Below are 23,843 nucleotides of genomic sequence, written 5' to 3'. Positions count from 1 at the left end.
CCTGTAGTGGGGCTATCTCTTGAGTGATATGTGTTCCCCGCTCTATGGCCAAACCCCCGCCATGGTGCTTTTTTTTAGCTGTGGTCCCTTCTCTATCTGTTACCCTGTGCTTTCTACCAGCTAGGATAAAGCAAAGAAGGGGGCCCAATTGTCCACATTATAATTTGCTAGACAGAAAATGAAAAGCAATACATGATCTGACTGAATAAAAGTCCACGGAATGTGAATACAGAATATTTATCAATAAGATGCACTGCTATTTCTGACAATGTCACCTTAAAAGAAGGGAAATCATACTTGGCTTTAAGTGGCAAAATAAGTGTACACAGTGGATGCCCAGAATCGAGTTTTAAAACCATGTAACACCACAAATCTTTGAACTGTGGAGATCCCTGGCACATACTGTACATGCTCCATATTTTCAACTGAGAACATACAAGCAATGGTGTTCTACATATAAAATGTCTCTTTTTGTTCCAAGTTTAACATGATGGCAATCTTTAAACTTTTTGGCAATTACTACTCATTTTCATTTGCTCCTACCAATAAACATAATATTGTTTCTTCCAATGCGATTTTTTCCAGTTTGATTTGTTTCAGCAAATTTTGTTGTGTCTGTGCGATATAGTTCATACCATCATAATGGCTATGAAAATTTAGACCCATTAAGTAATATTCCCCTTTTGCAGTCGCTTTGTCTTGTACAGCCCATGTCTGTCTTGTACAGCCTTACTGTGCAGAGCATTTCATCGACGGTGCAGCTGGCATCTAGCTCGCGCACGTTTAGCAAATTCTGAATATAACTTTCTGCAACTGTAGACATCAATACAGATGCAAAAAGACCTTGGCCAAAAAGATGCAGTAGCTGTGACGAGGTAAAAGACTCTTGCATTTACCATTTTCGACTATCCAAAGACTGCAGTCAAAGGTTATACATGGACCATACATTATCTAGTACATTTAGATCTCTATATGACACGTGCTCACGATAAGTACGGTAATTGTGGTGAATAAACGACCAAAATACAGAGCTGTTTTTTTTTTTCTAGCACCAGTCAGTTTGGTTAAAAATATCTTTCAAATTACTAAATTGTAAATAGTGATGATGCTTTAATTTATTAAACTAATTTTAGATCACATGGCATTAGCCTATGGTTAGCTGGCTATGTAAATATTAAGCAAGCTCGCGCTAACTCGAGAATAATTAATGTACTAGCCTACTGATTACTAATTATAATCCACTGAACATGACTGTTTTGTGATTAGACATGCATTGACGTTACCCTTTTTCTGTTGTCTCGTCTGTTTCTTTCGTCTCTTTGCGAGCTTCATCTGTAATTCTGATGTTGGCAAACTGGGTGCCAATAGTAAACCACTCTGTTATCTGCTCTGCGGTTATGGCTTTTTTCATGGTACATACGTTTATTACAAGTCCGATGTCAATGCTAAACTTTTCGGTTAACTTAAGATTGATATTAGAGTCAAGTGCAAGCAAGCACAGCAGAACAAGCCAGCTCTCAATTAATTAACCGGCTTGCGGACTGGGCGTGACCCGTGATTGGATAGTCTATTCAAAATTCTTGCGCGTGGCTTTCGTGAAAGTCGCTAAACTTCAAGAAATCCATATATAAAACTACCGTAAAACTCCTCTTTAGAAATGCATTTTACCGTCTTAAATGTTAATTTAATGTGAACGTTGTACATATTCAATATCTACACATTCTTGCTCTGGCTCTTCGCATTCAAAGAAGTAGACTAGGTTATTGCAACTGTTCAGTTCAATAGCCCAGACCGAATGCTTCAAAAAACTATTTTTCAATCGCTGAATTCCAGGAATGTCATTCAGCAAAAGAGTATGAGCTCTCAGTAAAAACTAAAATGAATGAAAGAATTAATGTTTATTTGATGGCAAAACGTACTGCATATTTCTGTCCCTCATTGATCTGCTCGAGATGTCGCTGCATGACCAGGTAGCCACAACCAATGATGTTAAAACATTAGATTGTTGCATTTAATAGCTAATTTAATAACAATTATTGGGAAGAAATTGAATTTGGGCGAGTAGACGACTACTTCATGTAGCCTGCTATTATGGGCCCCCTTACAAATCACCGTCGTGAAGCGGTGCAAAAGTATCGTCATTTATAAAGGGATGTCGAAAGGGCCAACTATGTGTATATTCGCTATTTTTTGTATAATATGGATGCAGTAGCCTAATAATTGTTTGCGTCCATTAATCTCATAATAAAGACGAGTTAAGATGCGCAGCGCCTGGCCTGTACAAAAAAGTAATTCGTCAAGTGCGACTCCTCGCTCCACGCACTAGGTGGCGATAATGCACCTTCAACTGGAAACGTGGCTATTCAGTGAATATTGGTGACCTCTTGCCGTATTCAGGACGGAAAGTGTAAGAATTGAATGGAGTAGAAAAAAATACAGCAAGTGTACTATTTACGGTGTAATGGTTAGGTTTTATGAGTACTTGTTTTAATTGTTCTCCCTTTGTTTTATCGATTTATTTGAATGTACTATTGTCTGTAAATGTGTGATAAGTTGCTTGAACATGATATTTATTGCATGTAATAAATTCTTACTTTGCAGCCTTACTTATTGTAAGCATTGCTAGCAGGCCATGTCCCACGTGACAGCACAGATTAAAAAAAAAAAAAAATCTACTTGATCGTTTCGCATACTGTGACCTGCAAAAAATGGTTATTTTTGCTATAGCTAGCTACAGGCTACTTAACTAAAGCCAGGCATTTCAAAGATCAAAATAGAGCTCATTTACTGTTCTGTAGTCTGGTAACAGCACAGGCTATCAAATTGACTTTTGTTTTTAAACGTTTAACTAATGAACTTTCCATCAATTAATCTATCAATTAATTAAAAGTTTAATATATATAAGAAAATTTGCAAGATAAAAAACGTTTCTTAGTTCGAGCACAGTATTGTCATATCACATAATTTTGTACCTTGCTGGTTAAAATTAGTTACTATTCGCACGCGACGAGCAGATTTAATTTGGCTAGTCTACCCAGTGTTAGTTTGCCAAGTTTATATGTAAGTTAACGTTAGTTGGTTGTGCTGTCCTTTCGTCTCGCAGATGAAATTTAACCTCGATTTATTAGGAGACGTAACGTTAGATATCTGTCGCTGAAAGATACCGAATGAGTTTCCCAATGTTGGGTAACCAGTCAGTTAAAAGTAAGTGCCTCGTTAGCTTGCTAGCTAGTTAAATCTATTCAGAAAGCAAATGGGAAGTTCAGTGGCTACCTAGTAATCTAACATTAACCGGTAAGCTACCGAGTTAACGTTGCCATGTTACACTCTCCTGTCAGCTATTAGAGAGTAAGGTAGTGAGCTACGCCTTTTTACTGCTTTCGCGTGTATGTGTTTCTGACAGCGCTATTGTAACTGGATTAGCTGGCCAGCTACCAAGCTAGTTGGCTGTTTATTCTCTCGTCGCACTATTTCTTGCGTCTTGCTAGACAGCTGAAATGGTTTCGTTGAGGAGGTTTGGCTGTGCGTGTGCGGTACGCTATCCGTGACCCACTTTGGCCTAGCTAGTCCAGTCGCTTCCAGAACCGAACAGCGGTGTTTGACTGTGTCTTGTCCCATTTTGGACAGAGGCAGGCCCTGACACCACTGGAAGCAGAACACATCTTTCAATCAACTGACTGACCAAAAACAAAGAAACGCTAAGAAGAGGAGAACGTCCCGTCGCTCAGCTTTGACAGTTGATTTTACAGCTCTGATGTCCCAACCTCTTTAACTGGCCGCAGTCATGATGCCGGTAGGTGTCTGATTTCTATTTAATTTCACCTTTACGAAGAGTTTATTAACCAGTAGTTAGCTAGCCAGCTAACGTTATAACGTTACACATGAGAGCTTAGCTAATTGACCCCACAGCTAGTGGTCAGTTAATTTGCTAGCTAACGTTAACGTTGATGTGTTGATTATTTTGCTGCCTAGTGGTGTGAGAAATTGATCTTGATAAGCTAGTTGGTTAGTCTAGCTAACTTTGTTACTTAGCTAGCTAGTATATTTGGCTCTAGGCTAGCTAGCTAACGCTTGCTAGTTGACGCAAACTAGGTGACACTGCATTGCTTGTAGCTTGCCTCTTCTGCCTGCTAGGGCAAGCTAGTAATAACCTAAGTAGCTAGTTAGCTTGCTACTGCTCAAATTATTGTATTAGCTAGATAAAATAGAAGAGTGATTGCTACGTAAAAAAAATGTTATAGTTGGCTAGCTAACGTACCCACGTTACCTAGACGGCTGCCCTGTTTGACAGCTTCTGTTGCTTATTTAAATCACTGAGTGTATTGCCGTATGCCACTGTAACTAACTACAAGATGATGTTCAAATAATGTCCTGTTGTCTGCACTGATCATCTTCACCTATTTTAAAATTAAAGTAGTAAAATAGATGATTTTATTGAGATTATTTTACTAGCAAATTGTCGCTTAGCTTGTGATATTTTCTAGCTTGCGAACTTTTACATGTGCATTTTTAAATAAAATGATGGTAGAACACCTTAATTGCCTGTTATTAACAACAGCAGACAGTCATTGTTTTGGAATTAGCTAAGGGAATCTTTTGCTGCATGTTTACTTACTATCGTGTTTGTGTTGCCAGGGTTAACTAGTTGCATGTTAGCCATTAACTGTACTTGTTGTATTGACCTGGTGCATTTAAAACAATAAACATAGCGCTACATTGTGAGATTAGGTGGGGAATCCAGTACTGAATTGCTGTTTTTAATATTCGGTTCGCTGTGAACACAGTTTTGTGGTTGTGAACTATTGTTTGGTCTGACTCTAGAGCTTTCTACGGTCTATGCTGCTCTGTAGGCATCCACCCCTTCAACTGGGGTTGTCGCAAAGCAGCAACACGACTCGGAACTGCCTGAAGCAAATTACAACTTTCTTCCGAAATCGGCATGTTTTTGTTGCGGCTTTGTAGATTAAAATTTTAGAAAGTTTCTGGGTTTTCGAAAAAAAACTTTTTGGCGTGTTACCAAGTTTATCTGCAAAGCAAACAACTAATCTAGGAAAAATCAAAGAGGGCTGTCCTGCGTTCACGAGAAAATATGAACCCGAACCCGTAAAAATGAGGAGATGGGGAAGGCAGATGGAAAACACTCAGTTCTGTGACGGAAAGCATTGATGGAGTTGTAGTCCGTCGATATTCGTCCGAAGTTATTAGCGACCAATAATGACCAATAAGAGTGCGACCCGTCACCAGTTATATTCAATGATTTATTTTACCTGAAAGTCACATTCGATATCAGACACTTTCGATATCGGTTTTAAACGTGACTGCATTACATTATCGGCCAATTATGCAGTTTTATATGGATATGTCATATTCAATGTTGATGAGAGAAAGGGATGAACGGTTGAGATTGTGTCAATACAATCAAGGTCTCGGTCTCGGTGATTAAATTAGGTCTATGTAGTGAATCGCCTTCCTAATGGTGTGTAAGTGGTACGTCCTTGAAGTCAAATACCCTTGTAAAGTATCTAGGTCTTTGGAGCATAGTGGTTTGGTTGTGACTCTACCCACATTACATAAAAGCAATGTCCGTGCACCAGCAAGCTATCTGTGGTGTGACTGGAAATAGTATGATGAAATTACATCAGGACCTATTAAAATGAAAACTGAACTAGTCTGTATGCATCATTATCTTTTATTTATTCATATTTTATGCTCTATTTTTTATTATTTTCTTGCCACGCACCTTTTCCTTAACCAAAAGTTGTTGATTTATTATTTATTTGAGAACACAAAGGGCAGTTTAATAGGCACATATTAGCCCCTGTCGTAGCACATTGGCTTTAGCTCATTGTCCTTTGAATGAAGATTCTCCTTACAAAACTCAGTTTAGTCTAGGACTAAACTTAATCTGTGCCTGTGAAACCGGCTTTGCATGTTTTCTTTATTCAAAGAAATAAAGAAAACATATGAAAAGACTCAAACCACACTGTGAGAAGACTGTATTTTTGCGGTAAAATGTTTGTCAAACATTTACAGGATTTTACTGTTTTTTCAAAACACTGTTGACGTCATGCAGAATAACACTCATTATTTAATAGCCAGCCCACAATATAAGATGATTTATACAGTTTTTCCCTTCATTAAATGTTTTTTTCAGTGGTAACATTACTGCCAGTCTTTTCACCATTTTTATGGGATTTTCTTTTCTTTGCAGTGGTCCATTACTGGATGACACTATACAGGTGGATTAAATTCATAGCACTTTACAAACTTGATTAGCTGAGTGGAGCTGAACCAGGGAGAACAGAGGTGCCCTTTAGGTCTTGGAATGGGTCCATTTCATTAGATGCATCAAAACCTGGATATCATATGGCCACGCCATGTTCTTTAATGGGCAATTTCCAGATGATAGGGATTACTCTAGGTTATTCTGATAGAGAGGGTAATGGCAAATATGTTTTCCCCTATTGTTCCACAGACAAAATAATGAGTTATAATCAGGCTTGATCTTTTGGGAAATTATTTTAGTGTATCTTGTAGATGGGAGACAGTAAAACATGGACCGCCAAAGAGGGCATTTTCTCCAGTGAACCAGAACATCTGTGTTTACTCCAGGTGGAAGCGATTAAAGGTAATGCCAACTAATGCAATTTTTTTGTCTTAAGTTCTGTAACTAGACCTTTATGTATAAAAAGTGGGACATTACTAGGGCATGCCTCAGTAGTCTCATCTTCCTACGGCAATTCATTTTTTATTCCCTCTAGGGGACACGAGTCTCTGGTCTTAATCTGTAGAAGCGCATATTCTACTTCGCTGAAACCTCCCCTAAAAGCCAATAAAAATGAAATGCGTAATATTTTTGAAAGTATTTTCACTGGAACATGTTTTTGTCATCCGAAACACATTTATTCTGCAAGAAAAATTGAAATGCGCTAGTGTATTTTTCTGCCAGGTCTCTGGTGGGTATGACTCACGGTGCGACCGCGATGGTGGTATGAGGCTCAGCCCGGGCAGTGCAGCTGCAGAGGGCTTTTGGAGACAGAGGGCTGGTGATTTGCAGCGGTGTTTCCCTCTCGATTGGCTGTGTTAAGGCCCTTGCGTTACAGAAGGTCCCGGCTCAGTGAGGGTGAGAGTGATAGTGCCGGTGCCTGGAAGTCCGTAATCCCAGCAGGCCCGGGGAAAGTGCCCCCGGGTCTCGGCCGGTGACGCACACGCATCGTGACCCCTGGTCTTCCAGGCAGCGTTCGGTAGTCTTGAGCGGGAAAGAGCACCTCCTCCTTAAACAAGGATTTCCTCACGGTTCTTTAACTTCTGCTGAATGGCTTTAGCACGTTGTCCTATTTTTCAACCGCTATAATTAGCAATGCAACAGGTTGCGATTCAAAATGACTTAGAGTAACTGCCTAACATCCAGTCCAAATAGGAACATTTTAGTTGAATTAGCATGGCTTTCGCAGTATGTATGCTATGGAATGGGCGGTATGTGTTACATACTCTTAAGTTATGTTTTTGAGCATTGCATTATACGGTGCATTTTTTGGAAGGGATTTATCAAAAATAATTTTGGTTGTTGGTTTAGACCATGTCTTAGAATTATATCCTGCTTAAATTCATCATCCTCTTTAATGGCTATCTTAAATGTAGCCCTTTGTCCCTTGTACAGCTCTTTGTATTTTTTTTAACCAGTGTAAACCAGCACAACTGATGGGGTGTGTCTCATGGTCTTTACTTTTTTTTAAAAAACATGCTGTTCTCATTAGCTGTGCTGTATCCTGATCCGGCGGTGGAGGAGCCCTGTCCTAGCGTGCACCTGTGCTCGCAGTGCTGTGTGTTTCGCGTTGCTGTAGTGGGGAGTGACTGGAGGGATTAAGTTGGGGGACCCGCGTCGGGAGCGGGGGCCGCTCCTGCTGAAGACGGGGAGCGGTCTCCTGAATTCCTCAGTAATTACACGCCCCGGGTCAGCTGGAGCGCCGGGCGCGGAGGCGGGGGTCTCCCCACCGAGAGGCCCTCGCTCACAAAGACTTGTGCTTTAACTCCCGGCCCCCTTCTCCGCAGGTTGTTTACACAGCTCCGCCGGCTCTGTTTGTTTCTCCGGCGGCTCCTCAGAAAACCGGCTCACACTGGGAGAAACCCAGCTTCCCCAGTACAGAGGGCTCGCTTCAGGGGGGTAGTTTGGGCAGCGGCCACTTATAAACTGGAGACACATGAAGCAGAGTTGCCGCTCTCTCCTCTAGAAGTCACTTTTCATGCGCTGCCACCATCAATTCTTAGAGAAGGAATCAGCCCCCCAAACGACCAGAGAGCTGGTAGTAGTCTAAACATCGAAATGGAGTTGAACTTTTCACCCTGCGGCGGGGTCAGGAGAAGTTTGGTGTAGGGGTGAGGCGAGTGTGTTGCCGGCCAGTGTACTGTAAAAGAAAACGAACCCACTGTGACTCATACCTGTCATTCTTCACCCCTCCCCCGCCCTCCGCTGAGCCATAATGGCGGCCGTCTCCACCCGGTTTCTGCCCACCGTGTCTCTCACTCCTCAGTCACAGCTCAGCTGGAGGAGGGAGGGGCGCGGGGTGCCGGAGCCAGCAGGCGTGGGTGGATCTCGCTCTTGCGAGCAGCCTTGGATGGAGAATAAATATTAGCGCTGCCTGTAAAATAGGGACAGCCAGAGCCTTGTTGTGTCAGGTGGGTTTTGTGAGAGCCTCAGGCATTGTGCATGTGTTCTGAGTTACAGGGGAGTTTGTTTATCTCTGTTCCTCTCACTTACCTCAGAAGGTCAAGTCAGAATTACACATTCAGCACTGAGTCAGAAAAGCACCCTGAGAACCAATACGTTTGGAATAAAGCACACTGAAATAAGTTGTGATTTATTGTGAGATAACTGTATTTGGAGCATTGTGACCTGCTTGTAGCTGTTCGGGCTCACTGTGCCCAGTGTTGCCCAGGTCTTTGTGGCACACAGCTCACCCAGGGGCAGGTTTGTGGGCCTGATGGGAGGGGAAGGTGCAGAGCATTAAGGGCCCTGATCTCTCTCTCTGCTCTCTGGGCTGGAGCAGGGGCTCGCTGTCCAATGTCTTCAGTGCACTCGAAGGATCTTCCTGTCCTGACACTCATTCACAAGATAGCCCTGTCTGGAGAGGCGTCCAGCTCAATGCGCGTTGAGCATTCAGGGCTCACGAGCAAACCCGCTCAAGCAGCCGACGATTCACGGCACCTCGGGGGAGAAATGAAGCCGAGCGCAGCCGTAAGGCGATGACGAGAGACACGGCGGTGGCGAGATAGCGGTGTGGGGCGAGGTTTCCTCGAAGAGAGGGCGTGCGGTGGGGTGTTGTGAAACATCCGCGCGTGTTCACGCTCCTTCCTCATTCCCCCGCAGCTGAGGCGCTCCAGTGTTACTCCGGGTTAATGTGTGACGGAGGAGGCCGGGGTCCTGCCCGAGAGGGGAGGGAAGGCAGGGCCGACTGCATGCTCAGGCCTCCGCTCAGTTCAGGGTGTGTCAGTCAGAGCCCCGTCTGCCAGAGAAGCCCAGGAATCCGTTAGCGCAGAATCGACAAAGTGCCGGAGGGCTGAGGGATAAGTAATGTGTTTACTCCCTCATCCCAGATATTAGCCCGGGGGTAAATTTAGCCTTCCCGATAAATCGTTTGGCGGGCCGAAGGTGGCGCGGCGCTTTGATTTACGCCCGCGGCGGTAGCCCGTCACCCCCGGCCGTCAGCGTCCGCCCCGGCCACAGAACGCAGACGCCCGCTGAGCACAGCGGCTGGGAGCCCAGAGCGCACCTCCGCCCCAACGCACAGAGCACGGCCCTGACCGGACCCCGCACCGCGCCGCCCGTCTCCGGAGAACCGCGAGGTAGGACCGTGACCGCAGAGCGGGCAGCTTCGTGTTTCTGCGAGTTACAGAGTTCTCACTCAGAGCTCAGACACAGATGGTATTGTGCCGTGCATTTGATATGCCGGGTCAAGTCAGGGAAGTGTTTGTGTTCGGAATGGAAAGCATCCTGGAATTTGGGGCATTTCTGCTGTTTTTATCTCGGTAATATGAAATGGACTCCGCATTATACTCGTGGAATTTATCATTTTCTGAGAGTATTTAAACTTTTCTGGTTGGGGGTGGGTATGTTTACTAATGTTTTTTTTTTTTGTGTGTGAATAAAACTTTCCACTGTACTGCGCCACATATCACAAATGAAAGTGCAGTTCATTTTTGTGCTTTTTAAAATTGTTCACATTTTTCTGCAGATGTACCGAGTGATAAAAAGGTGTGTTTTCCCTGCATTTTTTACCCTGTAATTGCATCCGGCACAGTCCCGTCACCTTGACAAAAATTTCAATACAGCCGTGTGCAAAAATGCAAAAAATGCCCTGAGAAAGCAGGCTTGAATGGTGGATGTTTCTATGCTGTTGTGCGGTTGACTTCCCTCGATTGTCAGAGCGCTGCGCTGGGATTGTGGTGCTTTTGTGTGAACTGTGACGGCAAACCGCCACCCTGCCTGGGACACGGAGAGCCAGGCGAGGTCACAGGAATAACCTCTGCTGTGTGCGCCGAGATCATTTCATTCAGCGTTGTGAAATGGGCTCTGTGACGCAGTTTCGTTCCCCGGCTGTAATCGGCGCTGGCGGTGATGGGGAAACGGTGAGCTGAAGAGCCTGTGCCGTGTGCCTCGCCATTAACCGCCGACACAGATCGGCATCTGCGTTTCTATGACTGACACCTAGAAATCCTTCGCTGCAAAATTAGCCAAGATGACTTTCTTATGGACTGTGAAATTAAGCGATTACCGTAAGCCATTTCGGTCTATCCGTGTATCTTTAATACATAGCTTTTAATCCACGTATTGCAGAGATAATCTAGGCGTGACTGCGGTTTTCATTTGCTGCTTAGTGGCCGGCCTTTGGTCTTTGTTGTTCTGTAGTATTTTCACAGTTCTGTATTTCTTTTAACTAATTCGCGTTTCAGACTTCTCTATTAGACCAAGATGTTCTGCACTCTACTAAGTACAGTAAATCCCATAGCTGAATCCCATACAGTTATATCTGGCATGCTTTATAAAGGGTGGGATCCATTTAAGGCACTGCAACAAATCACAACAAGATTGCTAATGCGCTCCAAAGAAATGTAAAAGTTTCTTTTATATGAGCTTACGAGGCAGAGAGTGGGATCACTTGTCATTTCGGAGACAATTATGTAATGGGGTGGAGTCGGCCATTATTCAAGCCAGTGCACTTTATTGCTGCTAGTTCTCCACAAAGTCTGCCAAAAACCACTGAAGAAGAGTCTGTTTATATGCTGTTTTCTTTTTTTATGGACAACAATGAGTACTGATTTAAAATCATTACATTTTAATGACAGTGAAAAGGGCGAACCTCAAGAAGGCAGTCCAACGGGGAGCAGATATCTGTGGTTCTTGCGGCTATCGAGGGGAAGATGTAGCCGTTCCCAGGGGTCAATGCTGATGCTATCTGCCTGACTGCAGGCTCACCCTGTGACGTATGGGAGAGCGTTTCTGTGCTGTCCGCTCTGATCGAGCGCAGAGCTTTCACTCCGCGGCGCTCTAAACGCTGACCCTGAGAAGAGGAATGGACGTTAAAGGCGTGCGAAAATGACATCGGCGGGCCGTTGGGCCTGTCGGGTTCTGAGTGAAGCCATGGACCCGTGATCGCTGAAAGGGATCCGTGTGATGCAATATTACCCCCGTTCATCCGGCCAGGGGAGCCAGGGCCAGGCCTCAGGAGAACACCAGAACACTGCACTGATGGGGACAGGCCCATAAACTAGCCTACATTCACCAATAATGTGCGTTAAACAATGAAAACGCATTGTATTTTATGTTGTTGATGGTGCTTAGTACCCGTGTGTCTGACAGCCAATCAAGGGGTGATTAGCTGGAGTTAGGTATTTATGTCAGCTCAGATTTAGAAAGTTTTCTATGTTATTTTGTTAAAAAATGAAGCCGTATCAGAAAAATGCATGCAGTTACACTGCCCCAAATTTGCTAAATACACTTTTGCTGGATGAACCACAGAGGTTGGGCTCACTGTGCTGGTGTGTGAACTGTGAGTCATGGGTCCCCGGCCCTGGTCCTACAGAGCCACAGGGGCTGCTGGTTTATGTTGTTTTTCAGCACTTAATCTAATCGAAGCTGCTGAAACTCAATTAGTCCTCCTCTCCTGGTTCTTTATGCCTCAATTGTTTACTGATTTTCAGGAGAAGATGAAAACCAGCAGACCCTGTGGGTTCTAATGGATCTCGATCAGTGGTCCTCACTGCTGGTTCTGGAGAGCCACAGGGTGTGCTATTCTTAGTTTTTGCAACCAATTCAGACCCAAGAAACCAGGCGAGGTGAGTTAACTGTGTGATTAACTACTTAAATTGATCAGTTATGTACTGAGTAACAACAAATAGCCAGCACACCCTGCGGCTCTCCAGGACCAGGAGGACCACCACTGCTCTGGAGGTTGTCCTTGGCATCCCATGCAGACATGGCCTGGCCTTATTCTGTGGATGTTGCCTCTTCCCAGTTCAGCAGCACACCATTTCCTGCAGCTTGCCGGGAGGAGAGAAGCTCGTGTCAGTGGAAATTCACTCGTCTCAACGGTTTTCCCTGAGAGAGTTGTGAGGCAGAAGGCCGATCATGTCCTCATCAGTGGCTCCCAGCCATCCTGTGCGGGCCACTATTCACCGCTCATCTCTCATATCGGAGATGTGCGGTGAGCTGAAGATGGTGGGGGGGCATTAACGCTTCCTGAATCCTAATTCGTCAAAGGACGGGATTTTTCCAGGTTCCACACTGTCGGGTGCCGGAGCGGGCTTTGATTTGTCCTGCCACGTGTCCGTGGAGGGAGGGGATGTGTCTGTCAGCGTCTGCCAGAGCTCGGGGGTGGGGGTGGGGGTGGGGGAGTCCATTTACCCACCTGGCCAGGCACCTGCACACACAGCCTCTCTCCGAGTTTCTACAGTACACCTCAAAGAGGCACCAGCTTGAAGTAATCCTGTTTGATTACTCCTGCAGCTTCAGTCGGGGGTTTTTTCATTATACATCACTCATCTGTCCGTAATGTATCTTCCTCCCGCTGGGCTGTCGTCTTGGAATCAGACTGTTCAAATATGAATGGTTTCCATCATAAGAGCTCTGAGTCAGGGATGACATGCCAATGCTTTATAGCAGGAGGAGGAGGAGGACTGCGGTGTCCATTACCGGGCTCAAAACGCCCTCCTCCAGGCGGTAACAGATTTTCCTCCCGGCGTAAATCCTCCGCTGATTGGACTTCAGGAGCCAGATCCGTCTTTGTTATTCCAGGTGCAGACCTACGGCCCGTCTCTCCCCCTGCGTAAATCTCCCTGGCCGTTTGAGGCTGTCCGACTGCAGCAATGCGCCCAAGATGGAGTGCACTGTTTACCACTCTCGCCCGCGCATTCCCGGCCCGGGACTGGGGCTTCTGCCCGGGGGCCGAGACACATGTTTCTGCGGATGCAGCAGTTGCCATAGACACCTTATTGACCGTTCCGTACAGGAGAGAAAAGGCAGTAAATCAGCGCTCCGCTTACCCCGTCCCCCGTTGCATTGTGGGAGCCCGTGTCTGGCACAACGCACAAGTTACAATGCTATCTGGCTTTGGGTTCTTTATCGCGGCTGCGGCTATTTTTGCGCAGCGACGGTTGGGGGCTGAGGTCAGGGGTTTGGGTGAAGTGCGGGGCACGGTCTGCGTTTTGTTTGCGAACCTTGACGCTCCACGCGGTCAACGCGGTCCCTTCGCGGTCGAACGCGGCCCCGTCCCAGAGGTCACGACCTTCATTCGGCAGGTTCTCACAGAGACAGCTCTGTGTGATGACTAACCGGGCTCTGTCCTCTCCGTTAATAAGTGATGTTTCCAGGCATTATCAACACCAACGCTCCACAGAAACCCTGCTGCGGCCCCAGATTTATGACTGAGGTGTGGGGGGAGTGCCTGAGGCTCTGCTGGAAGTTACAGGAGCTCTGGGTGTTTTGGCCGGGGAGCTCAAAGCACATCGAGGGGGGCAGTTTGGGGGGTTGGGGAGGGGCGGATGGGATTCTCACCCTTGCAGTCCCCCTCCCGTGCCCCCCTCCCACCAGATTTTAAATCAGCCGTGGGTCCCGTACAGCAAGGGGCAGTTTCTCTTGTGTGGCAGCTCAGTTGACTCTCATCACCTTGCGTTAGCTCCAAGGACCATAAAGCTGACAGGGGTTTTACTGGTGAAACCTGAATGATATGCTGCTGCTCTTTAGAGATCGGCTGTGTCTCTCTGCTGCTGCTATTCTCTTAACCAAACTTTCCTCTTCTGTGCTATACTATCCTGGGAGTAGAATTTTCAAGTGCGGTTGGAGGTTTTCATAAGCATAGAATGAACCTGGACATGGGATTGCACTACAGAAAACCATGAAAAAACTACTTAAAATCGACTGGGTTTGTCTCTTGAAGTTTTCCGCTGACGAGCACTCACTCTCAGCCCACTTCAGTGGGCCGTCACGCTCCAAGGAGAACGGTTTCAGCTGAAAACCTCCGAGTTGGGCATCCATAATTGAAGCCCATCTACATTATTGAGAAAATATTGGCTGTAACTTTTCCGTAGGCAAGGCGCAGCGGAATGTGGGTTTGCCTCAGTCATTAAGCACCATTAGAAATGGCGACATTCAACATTCATGAGAAACGTGTTTGTAGTGGATTCCTATGGTTACCCAGTGGGAGGGGTTTATCCAAGGAAATATTTGGGGGAGGAATTTGCATTTGAATCTGAATTCGGTTATAGGCGCGGTCCAATAGAGTCAGCTTCAGGCAGGCACCCGTCACTCACGCAGGTTTAACTTTTAAATGATCCCTGTTTTTAAATGTTTCCTCCAGGGTGTTACTGGGGCTGGCCAGGCACGTGCAGTGCATCGCAATCTCTGCTGCTGAGCGGGGCCGTTCGTTTCCCAGGCATGCTGCGGTCACTGATAACGCAAGCGCTGATTTAACTTCCTGTTCGGGAAGTTCTGTTTAAGGACAGGCAGTGCAGACTTGGCGGCAGACCATATACAAATGAACACACACACACACACACACACATACACACACACTGAACACACACACACACACACACTCACAAAGACGCACATACACACCCAAAACCAACCAAGTAGATTTCTCAGGCCGTAGTTTCAAATTTGGAGCTCTAACTGTTTTTATCTCAGCGGGGTGGTCGGTTTACCTTAAATCTGGCAGTGTGTCATGCGTCTGTGCAATGAGAGACCTGTTCTGAGGGTTAGGATCAGTTTGTTCAGTCATTAATTATTTGTTAATCGAAAACCACCAGGGCTTTGTCATTCGTGTTAGCTTACAAAGAGCAAACAAGCTTTTGTTAGCCACCGCATTCTTTGGCTGGTGTCTCATCTTTTTACACTTAATCAAAAGTTACCTGGAGTTTACATTATTTTGGCACTATTGTGGGCATGAATTCCTTCCCTTAAGGTAGTAGTTGTAAATTCAGTGCGGTATTAAGTCAAGTACAGAAGTCCTGAGGTGCTGCATGGTTTAGTATTCTGCTAGTATTCCTTACATCTGAGATATCTTCCTTCATCACCGATCCCTTACTGCCATGAGATTATGTGAAACTGAAGGTTGTCTTTGTAGGCTATCACTATTTAAGTGATCCTGTTAAGATACAACAAGAGGAACACGTTGTGTTGTGTACGCTATACCTGTTGAAATGGGTCATCAGAAAGAGTTATGGAGTGGGACATAGTCCTGCCCTGCCCAGGTTTACTCTTAAGTTTGAGTGCATCATACTGTGTGGTGCATACTTTCCGTCATGTGGATGTGAGGGGCACTGCGTTAGCGCCTAGGCTCTGTGGCGTTCGGGGTAGTGCGTTAGTGCTTAGCGTCTGGGGAGTGAGTGTGAGAGCGTTAGCATTTAGCATCAGGGATATGAGGCGCGCTGCGTTAGCGCCTAGCCTCTGGGGTGTGTGGGGGAGAGCGTTAGCGCTTAGCATCAGACTGAGAGGAAGCCTTGCGTGTTGGGGAGCCGGCCGGGACGCAGAGCCGCGTCAAGCGACCAGAGAGGAGGAGAGGGAAGGAGGTGCTGTTAGAGACAAAGAAAAGAGAGTAGAGGAGGAGGAGAGAGGGAGAGGTGGTCCTCCTATCAGCCCCCTGTCACAGCGCGGCCTGTGTTCTCTCATTAGGCGCGTCTTATCTGCGGCCCCGTCACCAGAGTGCCTGGGGAATCTCATCCTGCAGGGGCCCGGTGACGCACCCCCTGCGCACACCGAAGAGCATTGCCCCCCCCTCTCTCTATCTCTCTCTATCCCTCTCTCTCGCTATCCCTCTCCCTCTCTCTCCCTCCCTCTCCCCCCATCTCTCTCTCACTCTCTGTCCTGGCTCCTCTGCTCTTTCAGAGTCTCACTCCTCTGAGACACTGCCACAGGTCTCCCTGCTCCGTGCCTCTCTCTGGCCCCTCTCGCCCGCCCGTGTGTGTGTGTGTGTGTGTGTGCGCGCGCGTTTATGTGTGCGTGTCGGGTGCGCCGATCGCAGCTTGATGAAGAAGTTCTTTGCCATGGTCTTCAACAACCTGGTGAGCCTCTCCAAGGAGACGCCGTGGAGGCTGGAGAGGAAGGGGAAGGGACGGACTCTCCGCAGGGCCGCTAAGGTGAAGGGCTCCCCTCTGCTGCTGCCTCGCTCTGGTGCTGTGAGACTGAGGCGGGCCTGTCCCTGTGTGTGTGTTACCCGGAGAGGTAGGAGTGTGTGTGTGTGTGTGTGTGTGATGGAGAGAGGCCAAATGCATTTGTGTGTTTCTGTGTTTGTGTTTATGGTTGAGTGAGTGTGCATGTATCTACCGTATTTGCCTGTGTCTTCATAAGTGAAGTATGTTTGTGTGTGGTTAGCTGTGCTAGTCTTTCTGCAGTAGCTGTGTCTTGTAGTCTTCACCTGCAACAGGTTTCCGTTACGCATGCAGTCACTTTTGGGTCACTCAGCCCCGTGCCAAAACCGCTGCCCTGTTGAAGTGGGGTGGTTACAATTGGCCGATCTGGGCGGTCAGGGCTCAGTCTGTTGAGAACCTGTTGACTGATGGCTCTTCTTACAGTGATTCTGTTAATTGTTATGGCTACATTACTTTTTCCTTGTATTCCTCTCCAGATTACATTTAACAATCCCAGGCAGGATCGCAAAGTATTTATTTAATCAGAATCGAATCTAATATAGGGCTTTACTAGATTGCGTTTCAGGGATTCCATTGTGCAGCGCTGGAATTCGTGTGATATGGTGTTACTGGGGCTGTTCTCATTGAGGGAGGATTCTGTAAGAGCAGGATTAGGAAGCACGCTGTGTTTGTTCCATTCGCTCTTTTGTTCACGCTCATAATCTGATTTCATCCCCAATGTTCCGGTCCTTTTCACCAGAGGGAGATTAATTCTGCTGCATCTATATCACTCCGAAGGTCACCCGTCTAAAATATAAAATTGAGATTTCCAAAAGAAAAGAAAAAAGAAAAGACCAGAGGAAGTGTCAATGTTGAAAAACAATATTTTACTATGCAGTGGAAAATTCTGCTCTTGGCGTGTGAAAGGTTGGTGTGTTTGCAGTTATATAACATTTTTAAGCATTGTTTCTCATTAACAGAATGCTTTGGCAATGTGAGTGTAGTTGATCTCAGACCTGTTCCTGTTCTCCTCCAGATCCCTGACCTCCCGCACGCCCCTCAGCTCAGTCATCTAAAGTGCGTTATTTGATAAGAGCTTTTAAAGTCCCCGGAATGTTATCCGAGAGCTCAGCGCTAATTGGCTGGATACTGGAGCCCCCCTCTGTGTGTGTTTACGCTGGGTCTGTGCCGTGTTTACGCTCTTGATATCGCTGCGTTTATCCTCGCGATATCGCCGTATCCCCTTTCCCGCTTGACGTTTGACCACTGGCGCTTGGATGCCAGCGGTCCTGTTTACTCTTGGGCCCTGTGAATCTGTGCTCTTATTGGACTCGCGGTATCCCGTGGTTACTGTGGGGCCGGAGCTGGGATTGGAGGAGTTGCGCCGGGTGCATGTCTCAGGGTTTCTTCTAGAATGTTCTGACAACCAGGTCACTGTTAATGGGCACTCATGTTTGCTGAAGAAAAAAACACGGGGCAGCACTCTCTGGAGAAAACAAAATGATGATTTCATACATGGATGCCTGAAGTACACAAAGCACATTTCGGTCATCGCTGCCTTCAGTCTGTGCCTTGCGTGCTTCAGACATGCATATTAAATCATATTTTTTGTTTTTCTGTAGAGTCCTGTCCGTGTTTTTTCTTAATATAATTTTTGAGATTCAGGACCCAGTTATCAGTGAATCGGCAGAGTTGAGCATGTTTCTTTCTCCACTCATGTTTGTTGCCATTGGCCCGTGGTCAAAGATAATTTAATTTCTATGAGAGGTCATATATGAGGTCTGCTGTGGCAGGATAGTGTAGTAGGGCAGGAAATATCTCAGAATACCACTCGATATCTCAAAGGCACCATCGTATCGGGCTGGAGCGGTGTGCGTATCGCCCCATGGGATATCCCTGAACAAACCACAGCGATTTCTACGCCAGTGACCTGTGCAGTGACCTGTGTTTGACACGGCTGTTTGTTCCTGTCCGCTTCGATCTGAGGGGAGGAATCCCAGGTGAACTGCTGTCTCTGGCTGGAGCTTTGTGATCGATGCGAGCACTACCTGCAGGAGCTGCTCTGAGTTTGATTACTGTTGACTGCCTGCAGGAGCTGCACTGAGTCTGCTCTGAGTTTGATTACTGTTGACTACCTGCAGGAGCTGCTCTGAGTTTGATTACTGTTGACTACCTGCAGGAGCTACACTGAGTCTGCTCTGAGTTTGATTACTGTTGACTACCTGCAGGAGCTGCACTGAGTTTGATTACTGTTCACTACCTGCAGGAGCTGCTCTGAGTTTGATTACTGTTGACTACCTGCAGGAGCTACACTGAGTCTGCTCTGAGTTTGATAGCTCAGTGCTCACTACCTGCAGGAGTTAAGCAGAATGTTTAAAGAGCGCTTTTGTTGTGCTTCCCCTGACATAATGGCATATAATGCATGCACCAAATTATGAAACAACCTTACCATATCTTTTATTTGTGTTAGGAGATGTGTGAAAACATGTACAGTGCAACCCGTACGGACAGCGGCTCTGTGCTCCAGCACATTGAATTTGAAATGAAACAATAACTACTGAAGTTAAAGTGCGGACCTTTAGCTTTAATTAGAGGGGTCAATATTGTGTGAACAGCGTAGTGTAGCCGTTCTTATACATAATCCCCCCAACAGAAAATGTTTCCCTGTCCAAATACTTATGGACTGCACTGTATGACCATACATACTCACATTTAAAATCATATGACCAGGCGACATGGAAGGGGGCGCCCAATGTTCGGCAGTGCAGGATACTGTGTTCTAGATCACCCGCTGGCTGTTTGAGTGAATGAGCCCTTTCACTTCAACTTGTATTGAAAGAATCAAAAGGCTCAAAGATGTGTGAATGCAGACCCACGGAGGTCAACACTCAGGGCCAAAAACGCTCTCGCCAGACTGGAGTCTGCTCATTCCCCCCCAGCGCCAGCCGTCTGTGCTGTTACCTGATGTACTTGAGGGATATCTTGTTGGGCACTTCGGCCGGGTCTTATCGCGGACATGTACGCGTCCTTCTCCTCGTATCTGGTAGTCAGAGCCTCCGTGAGTAAATAAATGGGTGGATTGGCTGTGACAGGAAGCAGGGACAGGAAGCCAGAGCCCATATCTCCACTGAGCTCTGGGTGTCCAGCCAGTGTCCTGTAGAGCTGCTGTCTTAACTCATTAGTTTGTGAGATCACTAATATGTGATTAACTGAACATTCTAATGCTGATGTGATTATCACTACTGGTCATTGAAAGCAATGGGGTTTTAGAACACATTTAGAATGTTGAATTATTATTATTATTATTTTATTTTTAAACTGCCCTTCAAAGGGTTAATGGTCCTGGGGCCGTTCTGGTGCCAGGAAATGTTTGGAATATCAGTTTTCCCATTCACAGATCCCATGCCCTGCGTGGTTATCCAAGGGTAGCCAATCTGCTGCAACGGTTGAGAGGTGGCTACGCCAAAAAGGGGCTTTTCTCAGATTATCCTCCTTTTCTAGGGACGCCAGTAGCCTTCCTTCAGATGGATTCTGATGAGCACTGTCTGTGCACACAGACACAAGTTCATGTTCCCCTGAAATGGATTAGTCTAGTTACGTGCCGTAATACCAGCCTCGTTTTTGGAAGCATGTGTGTTTGGGGGGGGGTGTCTTGCAGTGTTTATCTGCTTTGTCTTTTATGTCTAGTCGAAGCAGGAAAGTCAGAAATGTTATATTCCTGGTGGGGAGGTTGTGCACTTACAGGACCTTGGCTAGAGAAGTACATGAGACAGAACTCACAGGATCTTGGCTAGAGAAGTACACGAGGCAGAACTCACAGGACCTTGGCTAGAGAAGTACATGAGACAGAACTCACAGGATCTTGGCTAGAGAAGTACACGAGGCAGAACTCGCAGGATCTTGGCTAGAGAAGTACACGAGGCAGAACTCACAGGATCTTGGCTAGAGAAGTACACGAGGCACAACTCATATGATCTTGGCTAGAGAAGTACATGAGACAGAACTCACAGGACCTTGGCTAGAGAAGTACATGAGACAGAACTCACAGGATCTTGGCTAGAGAAGTACACGAGACAGAACTCACAGGATCTTGGCTAGAGAAGTACACGAGGCAGAACTCACAGTGCATGTGTTACCCTGAATAGCTCCATCCCTGCTGCATTGACCGCAGACAAATGGGTCTGCGAGGCTGTGTGTTTTAAGTGCAGGTTGCTATTTTTCATGCTGTCTTTATTCATGTTTAATGGCAGTTTGGGGTCGGCAGTGGGGTGCTGGCATGGCCTTTCTGCGGTGATCGCTGTCGGAGCAGCTCTAATGGGACTCTGCACACCCCCCTCCAGTCGCAGGTGGCCTCCTCCCCCTGGCGGAGGTGCGTTGGGGGGGGGCCTAGACGACGCAGCGCTAACGCGGGGCGCTCCTCCTGACGCCCTCCCCTCCGGGAGGTCAGGCGCTCACTGGCAGGACCACAAAAGCCCGTCTGTGTGCGGACGCAGGGGTGAGGTCATGGGCCAGCAACCCCGCTGAGACGGGCAGCTGAGCCGAGTCCATACCGGGCTCTAACGCAGGCCTCAGCGCGCTGCAGTAACAAACAGGTCAATCTTATCAAGTTTTCAAAATCTTCTTTCTCTTACTTTTTTTTGCTGAGTAAGACAAAAACATTGCCAGCAAGGTCAGACAGTTTGACCCGTTTCACGATTCGCCAATGGGGTAAGAAAATCTCACTTGTCAAGCAAGAAGTAACTTTTCTTAAGTTACTTTTCTTATAATATTAAGATAATATGTCTTGCTTGAGAGAAATAAATAACACTTTACAGCTCATTGAAAGACACTTAGGCTAAGTCAGATTCATGCGACTGAAGCAGAGATGTCAAACTCATCCTGGTGAACTGCAGTGCGTGCCAGTCTCTGGTGCGTTTCACCACTTAAGCTCTTCATTTTTGGCTAATAATTCCACAAACCTGTTTCCAGGGCCTAACCTGGCTGCAAGATGAAAGGAAATTACAAAAGCCTGCAGGCTCTCTGTGGCCCTCCGGAACCTCCATCTCAGTTTTTCTTATCCTTTATTTATACAGGTTGTCTCATTGAGATATGAATCTCTTTTATCAGAGACGTGTTAGCAATCGAGCGCTTTCCCAGCGTAGCTCAGCACTATTCTCTGGCTTTGTGTTTTGGAGTTTAGCCCTGCGCTAATCTGCGGGAGACAGAGCCTGGTGCGCTGACCACCTCCCTCTGCTTCAGTCTCCCACCGGCGTGACGTGATTTCACAGGACGGCTCTTATCAATCTTTCATCCGGCCGGGCTTCCGAGCCTCGGAGCCCGCAGCCGCGCAGATGTTCTGGCCCCGGCCCGCCCGAGGGCCGTGGCCGGTCACGTGACCCTGCATTAATACTGGAGGAGCTGGGTAAACCCGCGTGTGAACGGACGATAAGCGGACAGGGCGGTGGGGTCCCATAAACAAAGCCAGGCCCGACAGGAGGAAAGAGCGTCCGTCTTACTGGCCGACGTTTCGCGGACGGGGTCGTCCGTCGTGATTTATCCGCTTCACTCTTCAAGGTGGCTTATGGGAGAAATTGTTCATTTATGAAGTGGCACACGCGTGACCGAACCTGGCTTCTCCCCTCGGCTTTGAAGCGGTCAGGCAGAGGGCTGGGCTGCTGATTATTGGCTTTTTGGGGGGTGGATTTTTGGGGTTGACCGCTGTGACCTAACGCAGCTGTTGGGTTTGAGCGTAACGGCGGTCGTGTTTGGGGAGGGCTGACCGCACACGGGTGTACGGGCACTAGGGAGGGCAGAAACGCTTACAGGTGGCTTTCCCGCGCTCGTTCCCACGGGCTGTGTGCTGGTGGTGTTGCCGTGGGTCACCAGTACAGTTGGGGCAGATCATATTGTTGCTGAGCTGGGGATTAGGAGCTGCTGCGGCTCCTCTCTATCAAACATGTGGCTCACACAAAGCCCTTTAATTCAGGAAAAACCCGATAGGTCACATTCCCTCCCTTTGTTTTAGGGTATGTGTGCCACCTCTGCTGTTTGAATGCGTTCAGATTCTGCAGTGTGTGCTGTGATTCATAACGTAGAGTTTGGCTACAGTTAGGATGTGAGCTTTCACGCGCTGTTAACGTGCAGCGTGCACATGCATTGAGTGCACGTGTACTGTGAGTGTGAGCACACTGACTCTGAATGAGCATGCTGCAAGTTTGGCACATACTGTGGGCTTAACATAGCGTAATGACAACAGCAGCCCTTTCCACCCAACAATGCTTGCCATTTTCCACTAAAGTGAATCTAGCGCTTAGTTTCCTAAAACACTAGTTGGTACAGTGTGTAGCTTGCACACAATATCAATGTGCTCATACTGCACTGTGAGTTTGCGCATACTATGTGTCTCTGTACTGTACTCCGTCTGGGCTCCACAGTGCATCTGACCGGGATATTATGAGTTTAACTGAACGTTGCCATGGTCCCGGTGGCTCTGTCCCTGGCTGCGCTGCATCCAGCTCCCCGTTGTGGCGTGTAGCTATGCGTGAAAAGCGAGGGAGGGCGAGAGACTGGTGGGAGCGGAGCGAGGGCGTGTGTGAGACCGGTGGCCACGGCTCGGCACGGCGGTAGAGTGTGAGTGTGAGTTAGTGGTTAGCAGCGCAGCGCCACCGTGCTGTGTGTGGAGGGCATTCATCTCCCCTCTGTCACAGTGCGCAGAGACCCTGTGATAATGAACACGCACCTAAGTGCGGAAGAAAAGCTCCGGTGACAAGTCGCTGCACGCTGCTCCGCTTCGTCACAGATCTGGCGGACGAGAGCGCTTCCTGAGCGTCAGCAGATTCATCTGTCTTATCAGCGCACATGAACACACATGAATACACACACACATACACGCACACATGAATACACACACACACACACACACACACACACACATCCACACTTAGCCACACCCTAGTCTCACACACACACATGCACACACACACGCATCTACGCATAGCCACGCCCTAGTCTCACACACACACACACACACACACACTTAGCCACACCCTAGTCTCTCTCACACACACACACACACACACATACACACACACACACACACACACACATATCTGCACATAGCCACACCCCACTCTCTCTCACCCCACTCAGACAAACATACCCACTCTCATACGAGCACACATAGCCACACACCGCTTTCTCTCTCACACACACACACACACAAACACTCACCCACACCCCAC

The 23,843-nt window shown here is 47.1% G+C and overlaps 2 protein-coding genes across 13 annotated transcripts in view; one reads left to right on the top strand and one right to left on the bottom strand.

The window, feature by feature from the left end:
* Positions 1 to 1,513, bottom strand: part of tdrd9 (tudor domain containing 9) — a 29,782-nt gene extending 28,269 nt beyond the window's left edge. Inside the window, exon 1 of the mRNA XM_061231872.1 lies at positions 1,284 to 1,513. Coding sequence (XP_061087856.1) covers positions 1,284 to 1,411 — 128 coding nt within the window. The 5' untranslated portion in view covers positions 1,412 to 1,513. The remainder of the gene's footprint in view (positions 1 to 1,283) is intronic.
* Positions 860 to 23,843, top strand: part of ppp1r13ba (protein phosphatase 1, regulatory subunit 13Ba) — a 65,259-nt gene continuing 42,275 nt past the window's right edge. For 2 of the 12 annotated variants that reach the window (XM_061231894.1, XM_061231884.1), the window contains exon 1: positions 16,434 to 16,632. In XM_061231894.1, the coding sequence (XP_061087878.1) occupies positions 16,522 to 16,632 (111 nt within the window). In that variant the 5' untranslated portion in view covers positions 16,434 to 16,521. The other 10 variants (XM_061231960.1, XM_061231941.1, XM_061231922.1 and 7 more) reach the window with 10 other exon arrangements.

This window comes from Conger conger, chromosome 1 (genome assembly GCF_963514075.1).
Source record: "Conger conger chromosome 1, fConCon1.1, whole genome shotgun sequence".
In the NCBI taxonomy this organism is placed as follows: Eukaryota; Metazoa; Chordata; class Actinopteri; order Anguilliformes; family Congridae; genus Conger; species Conger conger.
The sequence above is the reverse complement of the archived record's forward strand: the minus strand, read 5'-3'. Positions and strand labels throughout refer to the sequence as shown.